This window comes from Magallana gigas, chromosome 5 (assembly GCF_963853765.1).
Source record: "Magallana gigas chromosome 5, xbMagGiga1.1, whole genome shotgun sequence".
NCBI classification, from domain to species: domain Eukaryota; kingdom Metazoa; phylum Mollusca; class Bivalvia; order Ostreida; family Ostreidae; genus Magallana; species Magallana gigas.
The window spans coordinates 53,665,369-53,690,556 of NC_088857.1; the positions used below are offsets into that span (position 1 = coordinate 53,665,369).

The following is a 25,188-nucleotide window of genomic DNA, read 5'->3' on the forward strand; positions in this document are numbered from 1 at the left end:
AAAAAAACAACCCACTAAATTCACCAAACTATGGTGGTTTGGCTCTACGGACAGAAGTTTTATTTTGTTACATTTCCACTATCTAATGGATTTGGATCAGATCTCTTTGTCTTTCAAAGATGCATTCCATAATTTGCTTTAAGAAATAGAAGCAAGACCTTGAGTATATTGCATCACAATTTTCCATCAATGACTAAATGCCACTAAAACTATATATAGTTTCTTTATGTAAAACTATCGAGGACATAACTGATTTAAGTCTTAAAAATGGTTAGTTCAACTGTAAAAATCCTATCGTTTAAATACCGATACACTGCAAGAGCAGGTCTATCTCCAATCTAATACAACAACATATAATCTAATACAAGTATACATACAAATATCCTTCTGAACCTCGCCATTATGATATACAAGCATGTACAATCATAAGGTCCTGTTATAGGTATGAATTACAACCTTAATTTGTCTCCAAATCATATATTTAACAACAATTTACCCGTCAACATTACATTGATGAATGATAAATGTACCTGTGTAATATTTCTCAATGCAAAACTAGAACTGTCCTAATGGGACTAATACCCCCGCTAGGCTAATTTCAAATGGGACAAATAATTGAATTGAATAATAAAGGTTTGGAACACATACAAAAAAAAAAATTCTAGAATTGTAAAAAAAAAAAATTAGTTAACAAAGAAAAATTAAAATCAAAATTATCAGAATTTCACTGTAAATACATATCTATAACAGTAATACATTTACAAATGTACGTATTTGATGATATATTTTTTTAATTTAATTGATTTAAAGAAAAACCAACAAAATGACAATAACCCCTCCCTTTGCAGTGAATAGAAATACCGGTAGCCAAGCAATGCTCTTCTGTTGATAAAACTTTCAATATCTTTCTAATAAGAGTCTTGACAGATGCAATTAGTTGTTTCAAATTTTCCTCACTTTCTCCTATGGCACAATGGAACTCCATATCAGAAAATTGATCCCATAGGACTATGATTTTCTTTGATAAACTTGTTAAATTTAATAAACTCCCAAAACATTACCATTATTACCATACTATGTAAAAATATGTAAAAAAGAAAATTTAAAATATTACAAACAATTTTAAAATTGCCAAAACACTACAATCATATCAGTAATTTTGAATTTCGTTTAAATTAATTCCCAATAGGGTTACTTCATCAATTTACTTGACAAATACATTTAAACAACCTCTAAATATAGTTTAACTTCTTTATTAATAATTATATTATTTATTTCCTTATAATGATAGACCTTTTGGTTTACATGAAACCGTTTTAAAATAGCCCCAAAACCATCACCCATTTTACAGATTATCAATTTCCCCTAAACACATGCTCCATCTGAACCATGGCTCAGATAATGGATCCCTTAGGACAAATGAATTCAGCCACACTTGTCTTTGATGTTCTTATTAGCTCCTAAGAATTTATCATTGACAAACAAAAACTTTGCATTGTCAGTTGATAGAATACTTATAAAAAATATTTTTTTTTATTAATTAAGACATAAAGACAAAAAACTCCATCTGGATGTATTTATATAAATATATTTTAGAGTGTTTTCTATTAATTAATTAATAAAATCTGTAAGGATTACCTCCCTTACTTTTCAACATTAGTGTACAATATATAGAATAAGGAAAATGAAATCTTGTCTGATCTTAAAAAAAATTGCAGGTGCACATCTTCAGATGGTGTTCAACATATGTACAAATTTTCAAACTGTTCCATGCAGTAATGAAAAATTCTATAGGGGGGACAAAGATGCGTCTACAGACAGACGGACAGACAGACAGACGGACAGGGTGAAACCAAAATACCCCCCTAAACTTCGTTTGCGGGGGTATAATAAAATCTATCTATATAATCATAGGTAGATACAAGTATACAAAGTCTTTGTGTATAGTAAAACAACAATGAAAGCCCTAAGATAAATAATTGGTAGGTCACGTTATGGATTTCTCTGTTGAAAGTGTTATGCACCGAAGAATTGGGACTCCAAAGCTAGGCTAGGGATGAATATACACCGCTGAGGAGAGAGGAAAGCCTACGAAAACCAACCTGAAATAAAACAACAGATCATCAGAAAACCCAAACCATGGTGTCTATACTGTATGTACTGGTTTATCAGTCATCATTGATGGCATCAAATCTACCAGTATATTCTGCTTGCACAAGTATTTAAGGTGGTATGGGACACTTACATGTTGTGACGTATTGTTTATCGAAATAAACAATAAAACCAAGTGTAATTATATAAGTAGTTTCTTTCCCATGAATGTCACCTAACAGCATAGTGCAGTGGGTTAGAGGGTTTACTAGGAATCTGTAAGTCATGAGTTTGTGTCCCGCTCAAGGTTTTACAATTTTTACCTCTCCAAACATTTTTAAACATATTTTTCAATTAAATGTTGTAAAATTTGAAAATTCTTAACAGGTGAAAATATTTCAATTATAATGTACTTTAATCCCCATTAATATCGATATATTTCCCATACCACCTTAAGACTAAGATAGTATGATAATTGATACTAGTTTGTGAACAAATCAATCTAATTAAAATTAGATGTTAGATCTGCTCGCTTACTCGCTACACAAACGATGTTTGTGTAGCGACTAAGCGAGCGGATCTAATATCTAATTTGAATTAGATATCTAATTTTAATTAGATTGTGAACAAATTTGTTAAGCATTGCATGGAAAGTAGGAAAATTGACTATTCTGAGTGTGGTAATTTCAATCTTATAAGATTCACTTTTGACAAGGTGCACCCTTCCTCTTCGAACCAGGAACAGTCAATATGTATTCTTTTGCACCAGTGATGATGAAGATATACCCTGCCCCCTTCCCACATACAAAGATACCGGTAAATAAAAAGGCTACACTTGTTCTATCACACCGATGCTGATGGTCCCTACTCCCCACTGACCTTTCTTCTCCTTCTTTTCTGCCTTGGGAGCAGATTCTCCAATCAGGGCTAAGCATAGATTCTTGTAATCCCCAGAGATGTCATCCTAAAACCACAGATCAAAGTAAGCATGTTTAAGACTGTAAAGGCAATATAAAGGCAATATAAAGGAAGATACAATGAAAAATGCATCCACACTGCATTATCTGTAAGTTGTTGACTTATACTCACAGCAATAAACATGGCCAGCGTCTGCTTGTATTGTTTCTGGAATTCTTCCTTAATCTGCACCATGTCCACTTCACATCGAGAGACGATGACCCGACAGAGACGATCGTCGTCCGTTCCGAGACCCTTCATTGATTTGTACAGTTCTTTTGCAAAGTGGGAGGCCTTGCCCCGAATACAGCGAACTAAATAAAAAAAAGGTGGTAAACACAGTTATGATGGTATATGAAATAGGATACTAGAGTTAATCACATGAAACAGCATTGAATCTTTAATTTTACTGGTATCATATGTTAATCAAAACAGTACTAAATATCTGACACCCTTCTCTTGTTCAATATAAGAGAGCTCTCAGATTTGAGACATACCAATGGCCAGCATTCCCTGTAGCAGGTCCCCTGACATCTCGCTCTTTAGCGAGTCCTCAATGTCTTTGTTGGCCAGCTTAGCATACTCCTGGAATGTGGCTCGTAGCTGAGCATAGCTCCTTGAGACCAGGATGACATTGAATCGTGACTCATCAGTTCCCAACTTCTTTTCTCCGGCCTCAAAGATTGCCTGGGCATCTTGTTTTGCTTTGTTTCTGTCAAATTCTTTGCTCTCATCTCTGTCGGCTTGAAGGAGACCAATCAGTAGACGTTTGAAGTGACCAGAGGTGTCCCCCGCTACATCCTCCTCCAACTCCTTACCATACACTAAAATCACGGAGGTCAAGGTTAGGTAACAGGTCAAGGACATAACAAGGTTACAATAAAAGTTTAAAATTGGTGTTTTTTTTCTGGAATCTTTATTCGCAATTCATGATGCAATGGTTTTAACGAAACAATATTATGTAAATGGGAAATAAAAATACCATAATAGGATGAAAAAAAATTGCTTTATTGATACATGTGTAAGAATTATAAATTGTTAAGATAGATGTATACTTAACATACATTTTTTGTATGTTTCCTTGAACTTTCGGATCTGTTCATTTGTTCTTGTACAAATGACCTCAACAAGCACCTGTTCATCTGTTCCCAAGCCCTTAAAAAAAATGATAAATATGAATTAAAACAGGCTAACTTATTGGTTGTCAGAAGTACTATCAAAACACTCAATATTACAAAACACTTGTTATTTATTGGTTTGATACCTGTAATACTAGCTTACCTTGATGGCTTTGTTGAGACACATGGCATCAAAGTGTTCAGGACTCATACAGAGACCGCGACACAGAACCTTCAGCCCCCCACTCAGCTCCCCCTCCAGGTCCTTGATCAGGTCCTACATAGAGGGCAACAACTGGTTATACACATATAAACATAATAAAACACACTTATAGCAAAGTGACACATATAACACGGTAAAGCAAGTTCACAACAAATGCAAGGGATGACTGCATGACTTTAATTTGTTAAAGACCTAATAAGATATATTTGATAAATTAATAATACTCTTTATGAAAAAGGGGAATGAAACTGATTTTGATGTAAGCGTGAAATTGTTATGTTGGCTTGAACCACGTTTTACTAGCTATACCTCTCAATTTTACAGTTTAATTTACTATCAAGAATGATCTAGAAATGATTTGCAGGAGAGTGATAATGTGGGAAATATTTACTTTCTACAACTATTGAGATGATGAGACAGTGCACATTTTCTTAGATATCTGAGGTCAAGTTAAAACCCTTTTATGTACTTTGTGTATAACTCTATGGCAACATACCTTTCCAAACATAGTTTTGTATGTTTTAACAATTTCAAGCCTCTGTGCATTTGATCTGTATCCAAGAATATCTATGATGGCTTGCTCATCAGTTCCTGAATGAAAAAGATGCAAGTTCTTAATTACATGAAGAAAATAAATATAAATCATCTCCATTTTTGAATCACATTTAGTCTGATAGAGTACTCTCATCAGAGTACTCTCCCTTGGCAGAAAAAACTAGATCAGAGAAAAACCTCACACAAACTTATAATATTGACTCAGGTCCCCCACATTTCATTAAACAGGACAGCTGTAACTCACCGAATCCTTTCATTGCTTTCCTTAACGCCTCAGCATCACTCTCCGCATTGAAATTCTCCGCAGGCTTCACAGTAGGATCCTCCTGTTAAAGAGATCAAGAGTGGAGTCAATCGTAATTTCAGATTTATAGTTTTATCATCAACATTTATAACATTAAGACATTATCCTTCACTTAAATTACCAACATAATTTACATGTACATAGTTATATTGATGTAAACTAATTGTTCTGACTTGTTAATAACTAAACTGATTTACATACAAATTACAGTATATATGCCCATATATATGTTGCTGTGTACTGTGATTTACCTTGACATCTTCCGATTCCATCCGGACTTCTTCATCCAGTTCCTCCTCTGTTTTATTTTTCACAGCTTCCACAAAACCTTTACCAGCTGAAAACAACAATAAACTCAAGCGCGTTAGACATGTACGTTCTTAAGGTATACCATATGTTAGATACATTAAATGAATGGTAGGCATTAATCCCATGTTTTCATATTCTGTGACAAATTTGAGTTGTTCGATTTTAATTTAACAGCAACACATTATTTGACAGTTTATATGTTAGTCATATAGGAGGGCTGGGCTTACATTTGGAGGCATTATTTGGGGGCGGTCCTCCCACCACCAGAGCAAGAATAACGTTCCTGTAATCACCAGAGATGTCATCCTGTCAATAAAATACACATATGTTTAATGTAGCTTTTGATGATAAAAATTCTCAAACTCAACTACTATATAAATGTTCTTGCTGGACTAGTCACGAACTACAGCCAATATTATACACAATGTAGACATTAGTTACAGCATACTGTGTCTATGATACTGGTAAGCATTGTACTCACAGCAATATACTGTTCCAGTGTTTGGCCGGTCATCTTCTGGAACTCCTCCTTGATCTGAACCATGTCAATTTCACACCGCGACACCACCACCCTCACAAGTGTATCGTCGTCAGTGCCCATCCCCTTCATCGTCTTCTGGAGCTGGTACGCAAAGTGGGCTGCCTTGTTCCTCACACATCGGACTAGAAATATTAATGAAAATTGATTAGACAGGCAAAGCAAAAAAATATCTGAACCCTTTTCACTTGTAGAAAAAACATGTAGTTTATTATTTTGGTCTTTGAAACCATTATCATTATATATGATATGAATAATTGGTTTTTCCAAATTTTATATAATAGGTTGAACTGTTGAACACCATATATTAAACGAAGTGCCTTCATGAAAATATAAACCCTCATTTTACCGATAGTCAGCATTCCTCTCAGTAGATCTCCTGACATCTCGCTTTTCAAGGCTTCCTCCATCTTCTTTTTTGAAATTTTCTCATACTCGTCAAACGTTGCTCGAAGCTGTGGATAGCTGCGTGAAGCGAGAATGACGTTAAACCGTGACTCGTCAGTGCCCCATTTCCCCTCCCCGGCATCCAGTAAGGCCTTGGCGTCTTGTTTGGCCTTGTTACGGTCCACCTCCTTGCTGTCGCTTCGGCTAGCTTGCACTAAGGACACCAGTAACCGCTTCAGATGTCCTGATGTGTCGCCTATAATATCTTTCTCCAGGTCCTTGTTAAACACTAAAAACAACCCAACAAACTATTAATACTTGTTCAACATACACACTACAGTTATGGAACAGCTCACTAAATTAGCTCAATTAGAAGTTACTTACATGTTTTATATGTTTTAATGATTTCTTTGATCTGGGCATTGGACCTGGTACAAAGGATCTCAATCAACACATCCTCATCTGTGCCTAGACCCTGCATGAGAAATTAAAATCAGTTATGACTTGATACAGCAATCAATGAATGAATTTAACATGATTTACAACAGTAAACAGTCAAGCAAGTCTTTGGAAATGGTTGAATTAATAGGAGTACAGAGTATCACTATTGAATCTGAGTACAAATTTTAACCTTAATGGCTTTACGAAGTTGATATGCATCAAACTCAACAGGAGCCATCAGTAACCCTTTACAGGCGTCGAGGTAATGGCCGCTCAGCTCACTCTTCAGCTCTTCTATCAGGTCCTGTAATGCCATATTACAGTGTCACAAGTGTTGGAAAAACTATGATGGGAATATGTTTTAAAGAGAGATCTTCACTTAAGTTCGCTTAAAAGCTACATATGTATCTGACCTTTCCAAACATGGTTTTAAATGCCTTCCTTATCTCCTGCCTCTGGGGATTGGAGCGGTAGGCTAGAATGTTTGTAATGGCATCTTCATCTGTACCTGTGGACATAATCCCAGAATGCCATTTAATCATGCACCAAAAAACAAGATATTTCTATGAAGAAAATAAAGTTAACATAACAATACCCTATTTTCCTGACAGTAGTTCCTAATACTTCCTATATAATTTGCTGGTATGTGATATAATTTGCTGGTATGTGATATTGTTTACATGTATTATAGAAAAGCTGACTATTACGCCATCGTCAGAAATCAACGACTACGTGTAATTTGGCTTGCTCTTCTTAACTGACCATGGGCCACCTCAATGATTTTTTATTGAGATGTAAGAATATCTATAAATTATTCTCAGTCCATCAATGATATATCAAGACCATCAGAATAGAGCATTCGTGCTAAAATTATTCATGAAAACAAGAAAAACTTAGCAAATTGACCCATATGGTTTTCAGTGTAAGCAAAACTGGCTTTTTGTTTAGAGTATATTGATGTATACTCTTTCAAAAGATTAAAGGTCAAGTAGAATATTAATCAAATCCTTAATGCATAGCCTTATATAAGGCTGTTAACTGTGGAATCCATTCCTACCTAGACCTTTCATTGCTCCCCTTAAGACTTCTGCATCTTGTTCAGCATTGAATTTGTCATAAGGTTTCACTGTCCCTTCAACCTAGTAATAAACAACAGAATTTTATGAAGAGCACTTCTCCATTGCAAAATTCCAAGAAGATTGACTTTTGGCAATTGAAATACCTCTAGGTGTAAGTTACATTTGTAATAATGTAATAATTAATAAACAGAAAATTTTGCTTCGATCTTTCAAATCTTATATCCAGGAATTAGAAACAGTTTTTATACCGGAAGATCTTCTGTTTCCATTGCAAAATAAGGGTCAGATTTGGGAGGGGTCTTTTTCTTTTCAGCAAAGGATTGAGATGTTGGGGGCTTCTTGGGTTTGGTCTCTACTTTGGGAGGTTTGCGTAGTGATCCTCCTATTATCATATGAAAAACAACCCAGATTAAAATAGATTTTATTCAACTTTCATAAACTTTAAAAAAAAGATAACAAATGATATTTATTAAAAAAAAGCATTGTGACAAAAAACAAATCTGGAACAGATTGAGGTGATTGTTCAGTGTTTACAAGATTTCACACAGTTTTAGATTAGCTAGACAGTGACCATTGATGTTTCCTGTCTAGTGAAGTACATGTGCATGCAACCATTCCGTTATATGCTTCACTCACTTGGAACGCCAGGTTTTCCCATCACTAATGTTACTCTGTAACAATCTCCTTCGTCTTCCAATTTGGCTTCATGCATCTAAAAATAAAATCAGCATACTTTTATATTTGACCTCAAATTTGCTTAAATTTCCGGTAAGTTTATATAAATATAAAAATCTTGCATTAATTTATCAGAGAGAAGTTATATTTAAATAGAGTTATTAGACAGCCAATACTTACTCTTCCAATTTTTGGTTCTGCGACTCTTAATCGAAAATCTCTGTTATCCTTTGCAAACTCCAACATGTGGGCATATATGTGTCTGATGTTGCCTTTGAAGTCCCCTATAAAGAATTAACAAAAGTTCTTGAATGCTTATTTGTACATGTATAATTAAAAGAAATGCCCAAAGAAAATAAGAATTATCATGTATCACATACTCCAATTATGAATTCTTTTCATGTCCCTAAATTTTCCAGTCTGATTAAAATTGAACTTCTCACTTGCTAGAACTAAATCTGATTGTCAAATAACAAAACATTACAACATATGTTCACCATTTCCTGGGCTAACTGCCTGTAGTTCTGGCTCCTTTGGGGCTGGGGGGAGCTCGATGGCTTTTGGTGGCTCCCTTGGTGGCTCCTCTATGGCCTTGGGTCGTTTGTTCATCATCTGCCTTATGTCTCCCACAGTCACGTGGCGGCTCTCTGGGTTACAGTTCTACAGTGTGAAGTATTCAGCCAATTATCAACGACAGAAACATGAAAATAATAACGATAGTTATTAAGATAACTCCTCTCATTTTGTAGACTCTATCAGGTTAATTTCTAGATTCTAGTCTTTCAGATTACTTTCTATTTGCTGTTACTGACATGTGAGTTTAACTGCGCATGCAGGATATACCTTGATGAATAAAATACATGCCTAAATTAATGTATATTATAAACATGCAAAGTAATTGTTCCTCATATGAGCTTTATATGTTAATGGAGTCGATCATCCATGCAAACAGTTTTACAGTTGTGTGATACAAAAATACTAATATTAAGTAAACACACATCTGAACTAAGGATGTAAGAACATTCCTGTCAGAAACAGTTGCTCCTTACATTGATCATGTTCTCCGTGAGGAAGCCAGTCTGAGAGGGGTAGGGGTTGTTTGGCACAGGGACTCCGAAAGTGACCGCCCCGTTGTTAGCGTTCATCCCTGGCCAGGAGCCTGGAGGGGCTCCCCACACATTAATCTGTGTACCGGAGTAGTTGGTTGGGTTGAAGGGTCCCTCAGGCATTGGGGGCTGTGGAGGACCTGAAATACGAGGGCACACAACTGAATTTCATACATTTACTAACTACCAACTGGTAGATGTGATAGGATGGATAAATAGATAGAAAGAAAGATGGGTAAGATTTTTGCATCATTGAATAGCCTAACATTAAAAGACAAGAAAAATATTATTCAAAATGATACAGTGTACTGGTATATAAGAAAAAAAATCAAGGATAGATATTTGATAGAAAATCCTTTACGTTTCCAATTATGGATAACATGTTTCAGGGTGTCTTACTGTGACGTCCATCTTCTGCACCGAGGTCATCGTAGTTCTGGCTGCTGGCCCATGCCTCCTTTGGGACCCTGTTTTGTGATGTCCTCAATGAGGAACGCAGTGAGGACCGGAGAGGAGACTTAGCCCTGCTTGGAGATTTGCTCTACAAATAAAACCAATTCTTTTATGAGTCAGAATTTTTTTTGACATTCTCAATGATCATGACTTCCTAGACTAGGCTATTTTGGGTAGTGAACTATTTAATTCATTCTAACACATAGGTTAACCTTTTTCGGTTTCCTTTTGTTTTTGAGGGTGGAGGCGCTGGAGGATGATTTGAAGGTGGTGTCTGTGTCTATGTCAGAGGTCTCAAAGAAGCTGGTGTATTCCTCGGTGGAGTAACAGTCTGTGGAGGTATCTGTCAAGGTGGCCCGGCCTGCCTCCTCCACCATAAACTGTTTAGACATGACATCACTCTCGCGGACTCCATCCCTGTGTAGAACAATGTAACACTGTATTACAGTATTGTACATATATATAAAGGTACTTTCCACCGACAAGACCTTACAATAAACCTTAGTTGTAACTACTGTATTGACATATGTATTTTAATAATGCAGGAGTATGTAGAGGAAAACTTGATCATAATATTCTAGCTATTGAACAGATCTCGATATAGAATTTTCATAAATTTGATTAAGTAAATTGGTTTTATACAATATACATCATAATGGTACAAGGATTGATTTTAAAAATCAGACAATAAAATTCTGACATATACAATTGACTATAGATGAGTTCATGCACTCAATTTAGTTTTGTTCTATATACAATACCTAGTTACAGCAACAGCTTTGAGTGTGCGTTTCCCTGCTTTTAGAGTGAAAGGAGCTGTATATTTAAAGGTCACTTCACGTCCTCCAATTTTCCTTTGGAAAGGAGTTGGTTTTGACCCATCTGATGTGAAATATATTTTGCAGTCAGGTGTTTCTGAAAAAAAAAGTATGATTCTTAATAAAACATACAAAATTTCTTAAAATCTTTTATAAAGAAGAAGTGAGAGAAAATTCTTTGTACCGTTACTGTATGAATTTTTTTTTTCAAATCATCTGCATGCTGTTTTGTGTAATTATTACATACATGTTGTTCAAGTTGCCCTAAATAGTGATGTTGTGACAATCACTTTAACTAAGCACAATATTTCAAGACATGTAACTTATTATTGTCACAAACTTTACTAAGCAGAATTAATACAGCAGTTAGTTGGAGCAAGACCTCTGCTCCATTACATGACGTGGTTATCTCTATCAATCTGCTGGTGTTTGAGAGATTTCAATGAAATGACCCATTACCTGTGGTGATTTCTATTAGTGTGGTGGTGTCTATCTTGTTGGTGGCGAGGCCTGGAATTTGTCGCCTGACCGGCACAATCAGTGGAGGACAAACCGCCCCAGCACTGGGCATGGTGGCTGATGATTACTGCAATAAATAAAAGTTTTATAAAATCCAGATTTTGTTTTATTAAGCATATCCTACATCTTATAATCAAAGATTATATACTGTAACTCTGTATTTAGGCTACGGAATTTCCATATACTATATCATACATGTGTATACCAAGTCTCAATTTTATGAGATAAATGAATCAGGAGAAATTCAAAAATCAAATTCTGTTCAAGTGTATTTGACCAAAATAGCACTTTTACAGGTTAATTAATACAAACCAAAAATGAAATATGTATATATTCATGTACATGTAGGTAGCCATGCATGTATATTTAGTTTTAATATGTGTGATCCTGTACACATGGAGTTACCATTGGATAACGGTGCTGCATTCTGAAGCTTAAACTGATATTGTGTATATTTATTTATTTACTGTAGTGATCTGAATTATTTAAAAGTTCTACCTGATGAATACAAGTGTATAAATCTTCAATTTGAGGAGTTGAACGTGTCCAAACTCATAATTAAGCGATCTAATTATTCATTTTCATGCAATAAATGGACATAACTCGTTATCCTAACAGTTCAATATTTCTTTTACTGAAAACATCCCAGACAAGACTCTCAGAAAATGTGTAATCAACACTTACCTGATCAGAAGAAATTATCTCAAAACCCGTGTTTTTGTCTGTTTTCTGTGTTGTCAAGCCGCCAAACCCACCTCCACTCTAAAAAGAGTTCCACTCACCTGCCGGAAGTTTGGTAGATAACACTTCCTTTTTCAGCCATCGAAAGCAGAACAAACACAGCATGTGAGTATCCATTATTCAATCGACCAAAATCGTAGCAGTTTTGAACAGTTTTCGTCATTAAAGCAGTATAGAAGAGAAAGAAATGTTTCATGCTTCTGATTTTTGTAACGATTTCATATATTTTACTGATTAGAGACTTTAAAATATGTAACGAAGCGGGACCGTGGAAATATTCACTTAAAACTGCCCAAACATTGCCAAATTCGGTAGGAAGGAGAAATTAATCAACTTACAATGAAATTGATGATTTATTGCTTGTTTAAATAAGTAACGCATTGGTTTTGAAGTAAAGAAATGAAGAAACATGACGTACAATTGCAGTTGTAATATAATCCAAGGAACCACTGATTTACGATAAATCAGTGGTTGATCCCCCTGGATATTTATCATTTAATAATTAATTAAGATTGAAAATATTGTAAATCATTATCAAAATTTAAAGTGTAAAATTTGGTTTTTAGAATGCCAACTGAAGCAGTAGAGAAACCTGTAGAAGACACCAAGCCTGAAGATGCTTCAGGATCTGGGACAGAGTCAGACAGTGACGACGATGTCCCTGAACTGGAGGACGGTGACCTTCAGCAACAGAGCCAGGTAAGGAGTGACATCAGTCCATTTATATCAATTAACATTGCCTTCTAATGAATGTAAAGATAGGTTATCAGAGGTTGATTTGTAATATGTGGTATGATATATTTCAGGTGGCTGCTGCTGCAGGTATCCCAGAGGAACTCGTTAGTAAAGCTAAGCAGAGCCGTAGTGAAAAGAAGGCCAGGAAAGCCATGTCTAAGCTTGGTAAGGCATCATTGTACACTAGGTTGACAAAGGCATGTCTGTTGAATAAGAAAAGGTATGTCAAAGATTTGTTAAACATTGCTTGTCAAGGCATATTTAAGCTAGGTAAAAACAATGAATTATTGAAAATATATAAAGGTTTAATATGCCAGTAAGCATCAGGTCTTGCTGCTGAAATCTTGGAAAATACTGTGCAGAGGTAACATTGAGTTATCATGTCAAGATCCACCTTAAATTAAATTTGTCTGCATGGAGTTAACTTCATGTGAATTATGAGTCTGATGGGATATGATATTTTAGTTTATTTCCATTCTTTATTTTTTTTTCATTACATAGGTCTGAAACAAATTCAAGGTGTAACACGAGTAACAATCAGGAAATCCAAAAACATTTTATTTGTGATCAATCGTCCTGATGTCTACAAAAGTCCTGCTTCAGACACATACATCGTGTTTGGTGAGGCCAAGGTGAGACCAAGTGATGTACAATTACTCAAACTTGAACACATCTCTTCACAAACTATTAAAAAAATTGCATCATAATGTTCCTTTAATAAGATAGTTGTGTTATTAGTTTGCCCAGGATGCCTCTGTACTGATACTGTGTGTAGAATGATTCTGTTGTATGTACCTGGACTCAGATGTTTTATTTGAGGAAGGGTGCATCCACACAAGCAGTACAGAGGCCAGATTAACTACAGGACCATAGTGCTGACTGGTTATATTATGTACACAGTCAGTCTCCTGTCCATGTTACACAATATAGCTACTCTATCTTTAACAACATTTAAAGGAAGCTTACCACTGCCAAATTTAGGGTTATGCTTATTCAGTCATTAGGGATTTTCACAATAAATTGTTAATTTGCTTTCCTTTTCTTCAGAATAGCAAGAAGGATAAACCCACACCATTATCAATGAATGAAGTTAGTCTTTTTTGTATACTTTCTAACAAGAAAAATCTTTTGCTTTAGATTGAAGATCTGAGTCAACAAGCCCAGATGGCAGCTGCTGAGAAATTCAAGACCCCCGAGAACCCCGCTGGTTTGGGAGGAGAAGTCTCCAGCACTGTGTCCCAACCCATCCCAGAGGAATCGGAGGATGAGGGAGAGGTAATGTACCCGTCCCTGACATATATATGTCAGAAGGAGCTGTTTTGATACCACATTGATAAGTTTCTAAAATTACATTCCTTATCTCCAACATGTGTCTATAAAAGAATGAAGATTTCATCCCAATATAAGCAATTGCAATACTTGTACATAGTTACTCTGTTGAAATGCACACTGTGTGGGAAGAGCTTTAAAATTGCTTGTGATGATGAGAGAACTTTCCCCAACATATCGACAGATGCTGATAACTATGCTGTTATGTCAAGCCAAATCTCTGATGCAAGCAGATATTAAAGCTTCCCCCCTTCTTTGAAGTTACCTTTCAAAACAAATATTTGTTTACCAAACATACCATGATGCTTTTGGGCAAGTAAAATCTACTTGAGATATGAAATGACCAGTTTAAAGATGCAAGTTCAGTAACACATTTTGGAAGCAAACAACTGTGTTCTTTTCATTGATTGTTATTATTTTTTTGTATAAGTCAACATATTTTGCCTACAGTGACAGTGGGCCAGTAGAGTTGTTTAAAAACAAGTTTTAACTGTCTGAGCAAATTTGGAATAGGCAAAAATGGTTTTTTGAAGAAAAAATAGGTGGAGCTAATTTAAATCTGCTGTAAAGTAATATTTTACAGTTTGAAAAACTTTTTCTGGGTATTGACACTTCATGATAATAATTTACTTTTGTGAGTGTATGTATGAAGGTGTGGTGAAAGGAAAAAATCTAAAACAAAAAGTTTATTGAAAAAAATTGAATAAACCAAAAAAATTGTTTTGAAAATACATGTACAATGAATAAGTGTGCATAAAAAATTAAAATTTGCTTTTGGATTATCTAAGACAAAAATTTAAAAATTGATGCTTGTGATGATGAGAGAACTTTCCCCAACATATCGACAGATGCTGATAACTATGCTGTTATGTCAAGCCAAAGTCTCTGATGCAGGCACTCATATGATTATTGACCAGGTCTTATAAAATTATCCGAATGAATGTATTAAATGGCATACAAAATGTATATATCATAAGAAAGTTAGGGAACACAGTTCTGTAAATGAATACAAATTCCTTGAAATATACGAACCATACATAAGTATGTTTTTCACCATGACATTCCAAGAAAAAGTGAACATAAACATGCTTTTGTTTACTACACCTAGGGGAGTTAGGGTTTATGTGAATGAAACAAATGTCTTACTGAACTTAATTTATATGCATGAAAGATCGTTGAATAAATAAGAAGAGATAGCGGATTCAGGACTTTACATGTAATTTAGAGTTAATTGTGTTTCATAAATGTTTGATACCATATACTTCCATGTAACACTCTGATAACAAATACAGTAAGGCCAAGTATTTAAGTATGCCAACAAATTTTAATACTCTGAGTACTTAAAGTAGAGAAATCTTTTGCTTAAAATTGCTTGTGATGATGAGAGAACTTTCCCCAACATATCGATAGATGCTGATAACTATGCTGTTATGTCAAGCCAAAGTCTCTGATGCAGGCACTCTTTTTAATTATTGACCAGGTCTTATAAAATTCACTGAATGAATGTATTAAATGGCATACAAAATGTATATGTCATAAGAAAGTAGGGGAACGCAGTTCTATAAATGAATACAAATTCTTGGAAATATACAAACAATACATAAATATGCAATTGAATTATTACAGTAATTCACCATGACATTCCGAGAAAAAGTGAACATAAACATGCTTTTGTTTACTACACCTTGGGGAGTTAGGGTTTATGTGAATGAAACAAGCGTCTTACAGAACTGAATTTATATGATCATTGAATAAATAAGAAGAGGTAGCAGATTCAGGACTTTAATTTAGAGTTTAAAGCTTATCATAAATGTTTTATACCATATACTTCCATGTACCACTCTGATAACAAATACAGTAAGGCCAAGTATTTAATTATGCCAACAAACTTTCATACTCCGAGTACTTAAGTGGAGAAATCTTTTTGCTTAATAAAATGTGTGCGTGTGATGATGAGAGAACTTTCCCCAACATATCGATAGATGCTGATAACTATGCTGTTATGTCAAGCCAAAGTCTCTGATGCAGGCACACAAAAAAAAAAAAAAAAAAAAAAATTATGAATCCTAAAAAATTTGTTGATTTGAAGTTTAACAGGCAGGCATTCAAAATTATTCATCCCATAATAAGAAATAATTACAAAATCTTTATAACAACTATTAATAAGATTGACTTAGGGGAAAAAAGATAAAAAAAAAAATCTGTGTATCGTTAATTTAAAAAAAAGACTTACCACTTTATTGTAAATCAAGTGTTCAGTGTCCTGTAGTACCCCTGTATGGAATTTTTTATGGTATGAAAACATTTACCTTGGCTTTAGAAAGGTGTTAAACCTTGATAAAGGACTTCTATATTGTAAAACCTGATTCAAGTAGCTTCTAAATGATAAAAAAAAGGTTAAGATAAATGTGCTTGCAATGATGAGAGAACTTTCCCCAACATATCGATAGATGCTGATAACTATGCTGTTATGTCAAGCCAAAGTCTGATGCAGGCACTAAACATGTTAAAAAAAAATCGCAGTGTGATATTGATAGTGAAAAATTTATTAATTTTGGTAATGAAACATTTAAGGAATACTGAATATTATAAAAGATAAAAATTGTCAATAGGCTAAGTAGAGTTGATACATACGTTGATTTTAAAACACTAGTGTTAATAATATGAAATGGTCAAGTGTTGTGTATTTTTAAAGACCTTTTAAAGTGTGGCAACTTTGAATGCAGGTAAACTGAACACTGCAAAGAATGTATAGGTCGTGTACACAGAAATTAATTGCTTATAGTGAAAAGGATTAAGGCTACATTAATGTTGTCAGAATAGCTGTATGTAATGATTTTTCAACTTTCAAACACTTTTGGATTTTCTTCTATTTTGTTGAATGCTTGTGATGATGAGAGAACTTTCCCCAACATATCGATAGATGCTGATAACTATGCTGTTATGTCAAGCCAAAGACTGATGCAAGCACTAAACATAATAGAAGAATGTACTGTGTATTTGCCTTTAAGGCGTTTGAGGTGATGAAGTGAATCATTTCTTAGTTTTGTGTTTGTGTAGGTGGATGAGACAGGAGTTGAGAGCAAAGACATTGAACTGGTCATGTCACAGGCCAACGTCTCCCGGTCAAAGGCCGTCAAAGCACTTCGGAACAATAGTAACGACATTGTCAATGCTATTATGGTTTGTATTTTTAATTTCATTCAAAACTGAAACATCTCAGATTTTATGTGCACTGCTATCCTATTACTTATTTTGAACAGTATTTATGAAACATCAAGACTTTTGTAATTTGACTGATTTTCCTTGTTTGGTTTTTGCAGGAGCTGACCATGTAGCAGCAGTTTTCTCCCCTGTTTTGTCCTTCCATGTTTTATATGTATTTCTCAGATATTAAAAACTTTAAAAAAAATCAATTTGTCGAATTGTGAGTTTCCTCTGTCAAGTTGGAAGGCAGTTACTTAAACAATAAAATGCCTTCTTTGGTGATTCATGCGGGACATGATGGTGGTGACATAGCAAAATAAGGCTTATAACGTGGGATATGTAAAAATAACAAAGATCTGCAGTGATCTCTACCATCGTAACCCGCATGAATCGTCAAAGAAAGCATTTTTTTAACCGGGTTTTCCAACGGAAAAATCCGGTTATGAAAAAGGCGGGCGGCAGCCAAAAGGGTACCCTCGTTGTACGGATAACTCCTACTGTTTTCAGCATATTGCTAGGATTTTGATTTCCGATAATTCAAGAAAAAAATCCAGCTTTTGAACTTGGTCATTTTTTGGCAAAATATTGCATATAGGGTACTCCATTTCACTGGATACGGGTTGACATGGATTATTCACATAAATGAAAACCCGGTTTGCTGTCGCATTGACAGCTTTTCACTTGTTAAAACAATAAAATACTTTCTTTGGCGTTTCATTCGGGATATGGAGGTAGCGACATTGCAGAAAAACGTGGGTTGGGCAATTTTTTTTCCTGCAATGATCATAACAGGCATGAATCAGTTTATTGTTTATATTAACATCTTTCATTTAACTTATTAATAAATTGATTATGAAAAGTTAGTAAAATTCACTAAATTACTGTTAATGTACAAAAGTAGGTTGGCTAATAGAAACGGCCAACTCGTTCTCCTGTGAAATTTGGAGTCTGATATCATGATTTTTTTCGTGCAGTCCGTGATTTTTCTTAGGTTGCTGTAGGTTTCGACCAATCGATAAACAGGGCGTGTCAGTTTCAGCCGCTGTAGATTTCGACCAATCGATAGTTTCTATAGAGCTATGAATTATAACTATAAGTTTCCGTAAGAAATAGAGGGAATAATACTTGGTAGATGTAAATATATTGTTTAAATATATTTACATCTTTCTTTCAGCAAAGAGGTAGAGCGCATTAATATACAATTTCGACTACTACAGATACCATTTTTGTAAACATCATATATTTTTAATATTATATAAATAGTGCCTGTTTGGGAGGGTAACAGTTGAAATTGACACCCCGAGAAAACCATTGTCAACCGACGCGAAGCGAAGGTTGACAATGGTTTTCGAGGGGTGTCAATTTCAACTGTTATCCTCCCAAACAGGCACTATTTATTTTGTTATACTGAATGTCTTTTTTAAAATTTTTAAGAAAATTTTACTGCTTTTATATAGGAATAACGTGAATTCTACAGCGAACCGTACGCGCATAATTTTCGCGCATGTAACATTTTTTAATGTTACCCGTTGCCAAGTGCGTTGCTAACGCTGAGGGTAATAGTAAATATTATTAACTGCGTCTTAACGAATCAGATTTCAGTAATTAACATGAAAGTATAACAATAAACATTGTTACCCTCCCAAACAGGCACTATTTATATATTGTTATACTTTCATGTTAATTACTGAAATCTGATTGGTAATAGTAAATATTATTAACTGCGTCTTAACCAATCAGATTTCAGTAATTAACATGAAAGTATAACAATATATAAATAGTGCCTGTTTGGGAGGGTAACAGTTGAAATTGACACCCCGAGAAAACCATTGTCAACCTCCGCGAAGCGTCGGTTGACAATGGTTTTCTCGGGGTGTCAATTTCAACTGTTACCCTCCCAAACAGGCACTATTTATTTTGTTATACTGAATGTCTTTTTTAAAAATTTTAAGAAAATTTTACTGCTTTTATATAGGAATAACGTGAATTCTACAGCGAACCGTACGCGCATAATTTTCGCGCATGTAACATTTTTTAATGTTACCCGTTGCCAAGTGCGTTGCTAACGCTGAGGGTAATAGTAAATATTATTAACTGCGTCTTAACCAATCAGATTTCAGTATTTAACATGAAAGTATAACAATTTTTAATGTTACCCGTTGCCAAGTGCGTTGCTAACGCTGAGGGTAATAGTAAATATTATTAACTGCGTCTTAACCAATCAGATTTCAGTAATTAACATGAAAGTATAACAATAAACATTGTTATACTTTCATGTTAATTACTGAAATCTGATTGGTAATAGTAAATATTATTAACTGCGTCTTAACCAATCAGATTTCAGTAATTAACATGAAAGTATAACAATATATAAATAGTGCCTGTTTGGGAGGGTAACAGTTGAAATTGACACCCCGAGAAAACCATTGTCAACCGACGCGAAGCGGAGGTTGACAATGGTTTTCGAGGGGTGTCAATTTCAACTGTTATCCTCCCAAACAGGCACTATTTATTTTGTTATACTGAATGTCTTTTTTAAAAATTTTAAGAAAATTTTACTGCTTTTATATAGGAATAACGTGAATTCTACAGCGAACCGTACGCGCATAAATTTCGCGCATGTAACATTTTTTAATGTTACTCGTTGCCAAGTGCGTTGCTAACGCTGAGGGTAATAGTAAATATTATTAACTGCGTCTTAACCAATCAGATTTCAGTAATTAACATGAAAGTATAACAATATTTAAATAGTGCCTGTTTGGGAGGGTAACAGTTGAAATTGACACCCCGAGAAAACCATTGTCAACCGACGCGAAGCGGAGGTTGACAATGGTTTTCGAGGGGTGTCAATTTCAACTGTTATCCTCCCAAACAGGCACTATTTATTTTGTTATACTGAATGTCTTTTTTAAAAATTTTAAGAAAATTTTACTGCTTTTATATAGGAATAACGTGAATTCTACAGCGAACCGTACGCGCATAATTTTCGCGCATGTAACATTTTTTAATGTTACCCGTTGCCAAGTGCGTTGCTAACGCTGAGGGTAATAGTAAATATTATTAACTGCGTCTTAACCAATCAGATTTCAGTATTTAACATGAAAGTATAACAATTTTAATGTTACCCGTTGCCAAGTGCGTTGCTAACGCTGAGGGTAATAGTAAATATTATTAACTGCGTCTTAACCAATCAGATTTCAGTAATTAACATGAAAGTATAACAATAAACATTGTTATACTTTCATGTTAATTACTGAAATCTGATTGGTAATAGTAAATATTATTAACTGCGTCTTAACCAATCAGATTTCAGTAATTAACATGAAAGTATAACAATATATAAATAGTGCCTGTTTGGGAGGGTAACAGTTGAAATTGACACCCCGAGAAAACCATTGTCAACCGACGCGAAGCGGAGGTTGACAATGGTTTTCGAGGGGTGTCAATTTCAACTGTTATCCTCCCAAACAGGCACTATTTATTTTGTTATACTGAATGTCTTTTTTAAAAATTTTAAGAAAATTTTACTGCTTTTATATAGGAATAACGTGAATTCTACAGCGAACCGTACGCGCATAAATTTCGCACATGTAACATTTTTTAATGTTACCCGTTGCCAAGTGCGTTGCTAACGCTGAGGGTAATAGTAAATATTATTAACTGCGTCTTAACCAATCAGATTTCAGTATTTAACATGAAAGTATAACAATAAAAAATGTTACATGCGCGAAAATTATGCGCGTACGGTTCGCTGTAGAATTCACGTTATTCCTATATAAAAGCAGTAAAATTTTCTTAAAAATTTTAAAAAAGACATTCAGTATAACAAAATAAATAGTGCCTGTTTGGGAGGATAACAGTTGAAATTGACACCCCTCGAAAACCATTTTCAACCTCCGCTTCGCGTCGGTTGACAATGGTTTTCTCGGGGTGTCAATTTCAACTGTTACCCTCCCAAACATGCACTATTTATATATTGTTATACTTTCATGTTAATTACTGAAATCTGATTGGTTAAGACGCAGTTAATAATATTTACTATTACCAATCAGATTTCAGTAATTAACATGAAAGTATAACAATGTTTATTGTTATACTTTCATGTTAATTACTGAAATCTGATTGGTTAAGACGCAGTTAATAATATTTACTATTACCCTCAGCGTTAGCAACGCACTTGGCAACGGGTAACATTAAAAATTGTTATACTTTCATGTTAAATACTGAAATCTGATTGGTTAAGACGCAGTTAATAATATTTACTATTACCCTCAGCGTTAGCAACGCACTTGGCAACGGGTAACATTAAAAAATGTTACATGCGCGAAAATTATGCGCGTACGGTTCGCTGTAGAATTCACGTTATTCCTATATAAAAGCAGTAAAATTTTCTTAAAATTTTTAAAAAAGACATTCAGTATAACAAAATAAATAGTGCCTGTTTGGGAGGATAACAGTTGAAATTGACACCCCTCGAAAACCATTGTCAACCTCCGCTTCGCGTCGGTTGACAATGGTTTTCTCGGGGTGTCAATTTCAACTGTTACCCTCCCAAACAGGCACTATTTATATAATATTTAAATTCTAATTAAAAGATACTCAAATTACTCAATCGGGTTAAAACAGTCTTAATTATATTACACATCATTAAAATTTCAGATGTAGGAAAAATTTAGGATGCTAAAAAAGTTTGATATTTGAGTATTAGAACAACTTTAAACCAAAGAAATCTGATTAAAATTGTTCTACCGGTATTGTAGTATACGATTACTTAAACAATAAAATGCCTTTTTTGGTGATTCATTCGGGATATGAAGGTAGCGACATTGCAGACAAAATACATCACCCGCGTTAGTGGGTTATGTAAATTTTTTCTGCAATGATCGCTACTTTCATAACCCACATGAATCATTTAAGAAAGCATTTTATTGTTTATATTAAAATCTTTCTTTTAACTAATTAGTAAATTGGGCGTATAAGTAAGTAAAATTCACTTAATTACTGTTAATGTACATAAGAACGTTAACTAATGGAAACAGCCAAATCATCAGTCTGACACCGTCATGAATATTTCGTGCAGTCCGTGATTTTTCTTAGGTACATGTAGTTGTAGGTCTCGACCAATCAATAAACAGGGCGTGTCAATTTCAGTTGTCACTTTCTTGTCAGTTTCAGCCGCTGTAAATTTCGACCAATCGATAAACGGGGCGTGTATATTTCAGTCTGGTTGTTTCTATAGAGCTATGAATTAACTATAAGTTTCCGTAAGAAATAGAGGGAATAATACTTGGAAGATGTAAATACATTGAATTAATTTTGATTTGACGTGGTTTTGGACTGAAAATTAGGCCTATATTTCAATTCGTGACTTTTCTAACGCATTCATGTACATAGCCATATATATTGATCCATAAATAGATCTCTTCCGTAACACTGCACTCTGTTTAAACTTACAATCATTGCATGATGCTGGAAGTTATCACAGTTTAGAATATCAAATGACTTTATACACAGTACTGTATATTCATTTCTCGATGCAGGTTTCCTGAATTATGACAAATTAGCGGATACAGACACCATAATAAAATCAGTTCCTAGGTTTCGGAAATAATATTTCGACAGGTACCTGCATCTACTTTCCATTCAGCCGCAGGTGTAGGCGAAATAATGGGAAAAGCCGCTACACCTTTTTAGTAAATGTAAAATGTTAGAACAATTAACAGATTAACTAAATTATATTGTACCGATGATTAATACGTTAGGTAGAATTTGAGTCTAACATGACTATTTCGTGCAGTCCGGTCCGCGATTTGATATAGGTTGAAGGTTTCGACCAATCGATATACGGAGCGTGTAGATTTCGGTCCTGTCAGTTTCACCAGAGCTATGAATTGCAATCCATTTCCGTACGAAATGGAGGGAATCGTACTTGATGGATGTTGATACGACCAAGGAATCGACTATATAGTCACCCGTCACCGAAAGGTTAGTTATCGGTACACGAGCACTTTGGCATATACCTGTCCATTATATCTAGGTTACCCGATGAGGGCCCCTCTATATTGAACCCGTGCTTTATCTGTATCCTCCGATAAAGGACACCCACAAATCCTGCTTATTGTGAAGATACTTGATATTCTTTATATAGATGGTCGGTTATTATTCGAACTCATCAAATAGTCCTTTTCGGCAACTAAGGTTTTATCCATTCTTATTCTAAAAAAAAAAAGAGATAAACATTTCTATTTTTTTTAAAAATCAATAGATATTTTTAATATATGTAATTTGTGATTTGCCCTAAAATTCTTCCAAAGAATCTGGTATGTTTCATTTCACACTCACCGCGTGTTTTCTAATAAGCCTTATGTCTTTGGAGAACTGATTCTTCAAAATGTCTATTTAAGGAATAAGGAATCATTCTTTGAGTATTATGAGGAGATAATTTCGGTTGGGGCGATGAAGGCGATGAATCCAATGAAGGGCTTTATGATAGATTTGACCACGCTCCGACCGAAATTAACACCTAATAATATTCAAAGAATGATTCCTCATTACTTATATTTATATTATTTCCAATTTGTACACTTTAAATCAACATTATTTTAAAACCACTATTTTTTTTATGTAGCACATGCTATGTATTACTACGCGGCGCAGACAATACGTTTTTTCGGTTATGCTATAAGACATGCCCATTTTGTGTCGCTCATGTTTTATAAAGTTATTGGGTTATATGGTTCAAAATTGATTCGTAATGTTATCACAGACAAAGACAGTTGAAAATGTAAATATTACGAGGTTACGGATGCTGGCACCTAGCCTTTATTATTGCATACTAGTTGACAAGATAGTGACGATGTCATTTCATCTGAGTCGGACCAATTCGCTCCTTGGTGCATTACGCCAATATCATAATGAGCGTGCATGTCTCGTGATCATGCTTTAATGAAAAAAAATATTCTAAACGTATATAATTGACTATTTTTATTAAATGAAAATTGTAGAAGCATAGAAAGCTACGTTAATTGTAAGCTACCTTAATATTACTGATGTCAGGGAATATATCACTGGGCAAATTTTTGAAAATTGCACAATGTGGATTTGTCAAGTTTTTGTCGTAGATTTGCCCAGGGCATGTGTGCGTCGCTGCAGTTGGTTTTTAGATTTGCATTAAAGAATCAACAACATGTTAAATCAAATGAAAGTGCGCGTTAGATAAAAATGGTAAAGGTATATGCAAAACGCGTATTGAATCGTAGCTGCAGGTCTGTACATCCCAGGTCGTCCATCCGAATTTTTTTCAGACCGGGAGCTACATACCTATAGCTAGTTGAATCGTATATGATATATTTTGCATATTTTACAACAAGCATAGTCTAGAGCAATATATTCCAGTCACCTCTTTCGTCAGTATTGTAGTTCTGAATTGTTCTTTATAGCAAGGATTGACCTTGCTCTATATGCAATACTCACACAGCAAAACAAATAGTAAGAAATTCTGTCCTTTCTATGAGAGAAGGAGAGACAACAGGTAATATATACAACCTTGATTGATGGCATGCGAGCAATATGATGAAAAAACTACCTGATCTCCAGGTAAAAC

The 25,188-nt window shown here is 34.6% G+C and overlaps 2 protein-coding genes and 1 non-coding gene across 3 annotated transcripts; 2 read left to right on the top strand and 1 right to left on the bottom strand.

Moving 5' to 3' along the window:
• LOC105344100 (annexin A6) lies at positions 1-12,389 on the bottom strand. Its single transcript, XM_011451731.4, has 26 exons — positions 12,258-12,389; positions 11,514-11,640; positions 10,998-11,151; positions 10,449-10,653; positions 10,183-10,324; positions 9,727-9,923; positions 9,175-9,337; positions 8,858-8,961; positions 8,639-8,714; positions 8,251-8,384; positions 7,981-8,062; positions 7,337-7,431; positions 7,114-7,227; positions 6,867-6,957; positions 6,445-6,771; positions 6,039-6,220; positions 5,785-5,863; positions 5,500-5,585; positions 5,189-5,270; positions 4,886-4,980; positions 4,330-4,443; positions 4,113-4,203; positions 3,546-3,872; positions 3,181-3,362; positions 2,971-3,055; positions 1-2,102 (listed from the first exon to the last, which is right to left on the bottom strand). Exons 2-26 carry the CDS (start codon positions 11,623-11,625, stop codon positions 2,089-2,091), a joined length of 3,333 nt encoding a protein of 1,110 aa, XP_011450033.3. The 5' UTR covers positions 11,626-11,640; positions 12,258-12,389; the 3' UTR covers positions 1-2,088.
• Positions 12,304-17,731, top strand: LOC105344099 (nascent polypeptide-associated complex subunit alpha). Its single transcript, XM_066083553.1, has 7 exons — positions 12,304-12,419; positions 12,881-13,013; positions 13,121-13,214; positions 13,551-13,681; positions 14,187-14,324; positions 17,439-17,561; positions 17,702-17,731. Exons 2-7 carry the CDS (start codon positions 12,882-12,884, stop codon positions 17,714-17,716), a joined length of 633 nt encoding a protein of 210 aa, XP_065939625.1. The 5' UTR covers positions 12,304-12,419; position 12,881; the 3' UTR covers positions 17,717-17,731.
• On the top strand, positions 16,787-16,876 carry LOC117686707 (small nucleolar SNORD12/SNORD106). Its single transcript, XR_004599808.2, has one exon. It is a non-coding gene; the product is annotated as a small nucleolar SNORD12/SNORD106 (small nucleolar RNA).
• Positions 17,732-25,188: the final 7,457 nt, after the last annotated feature.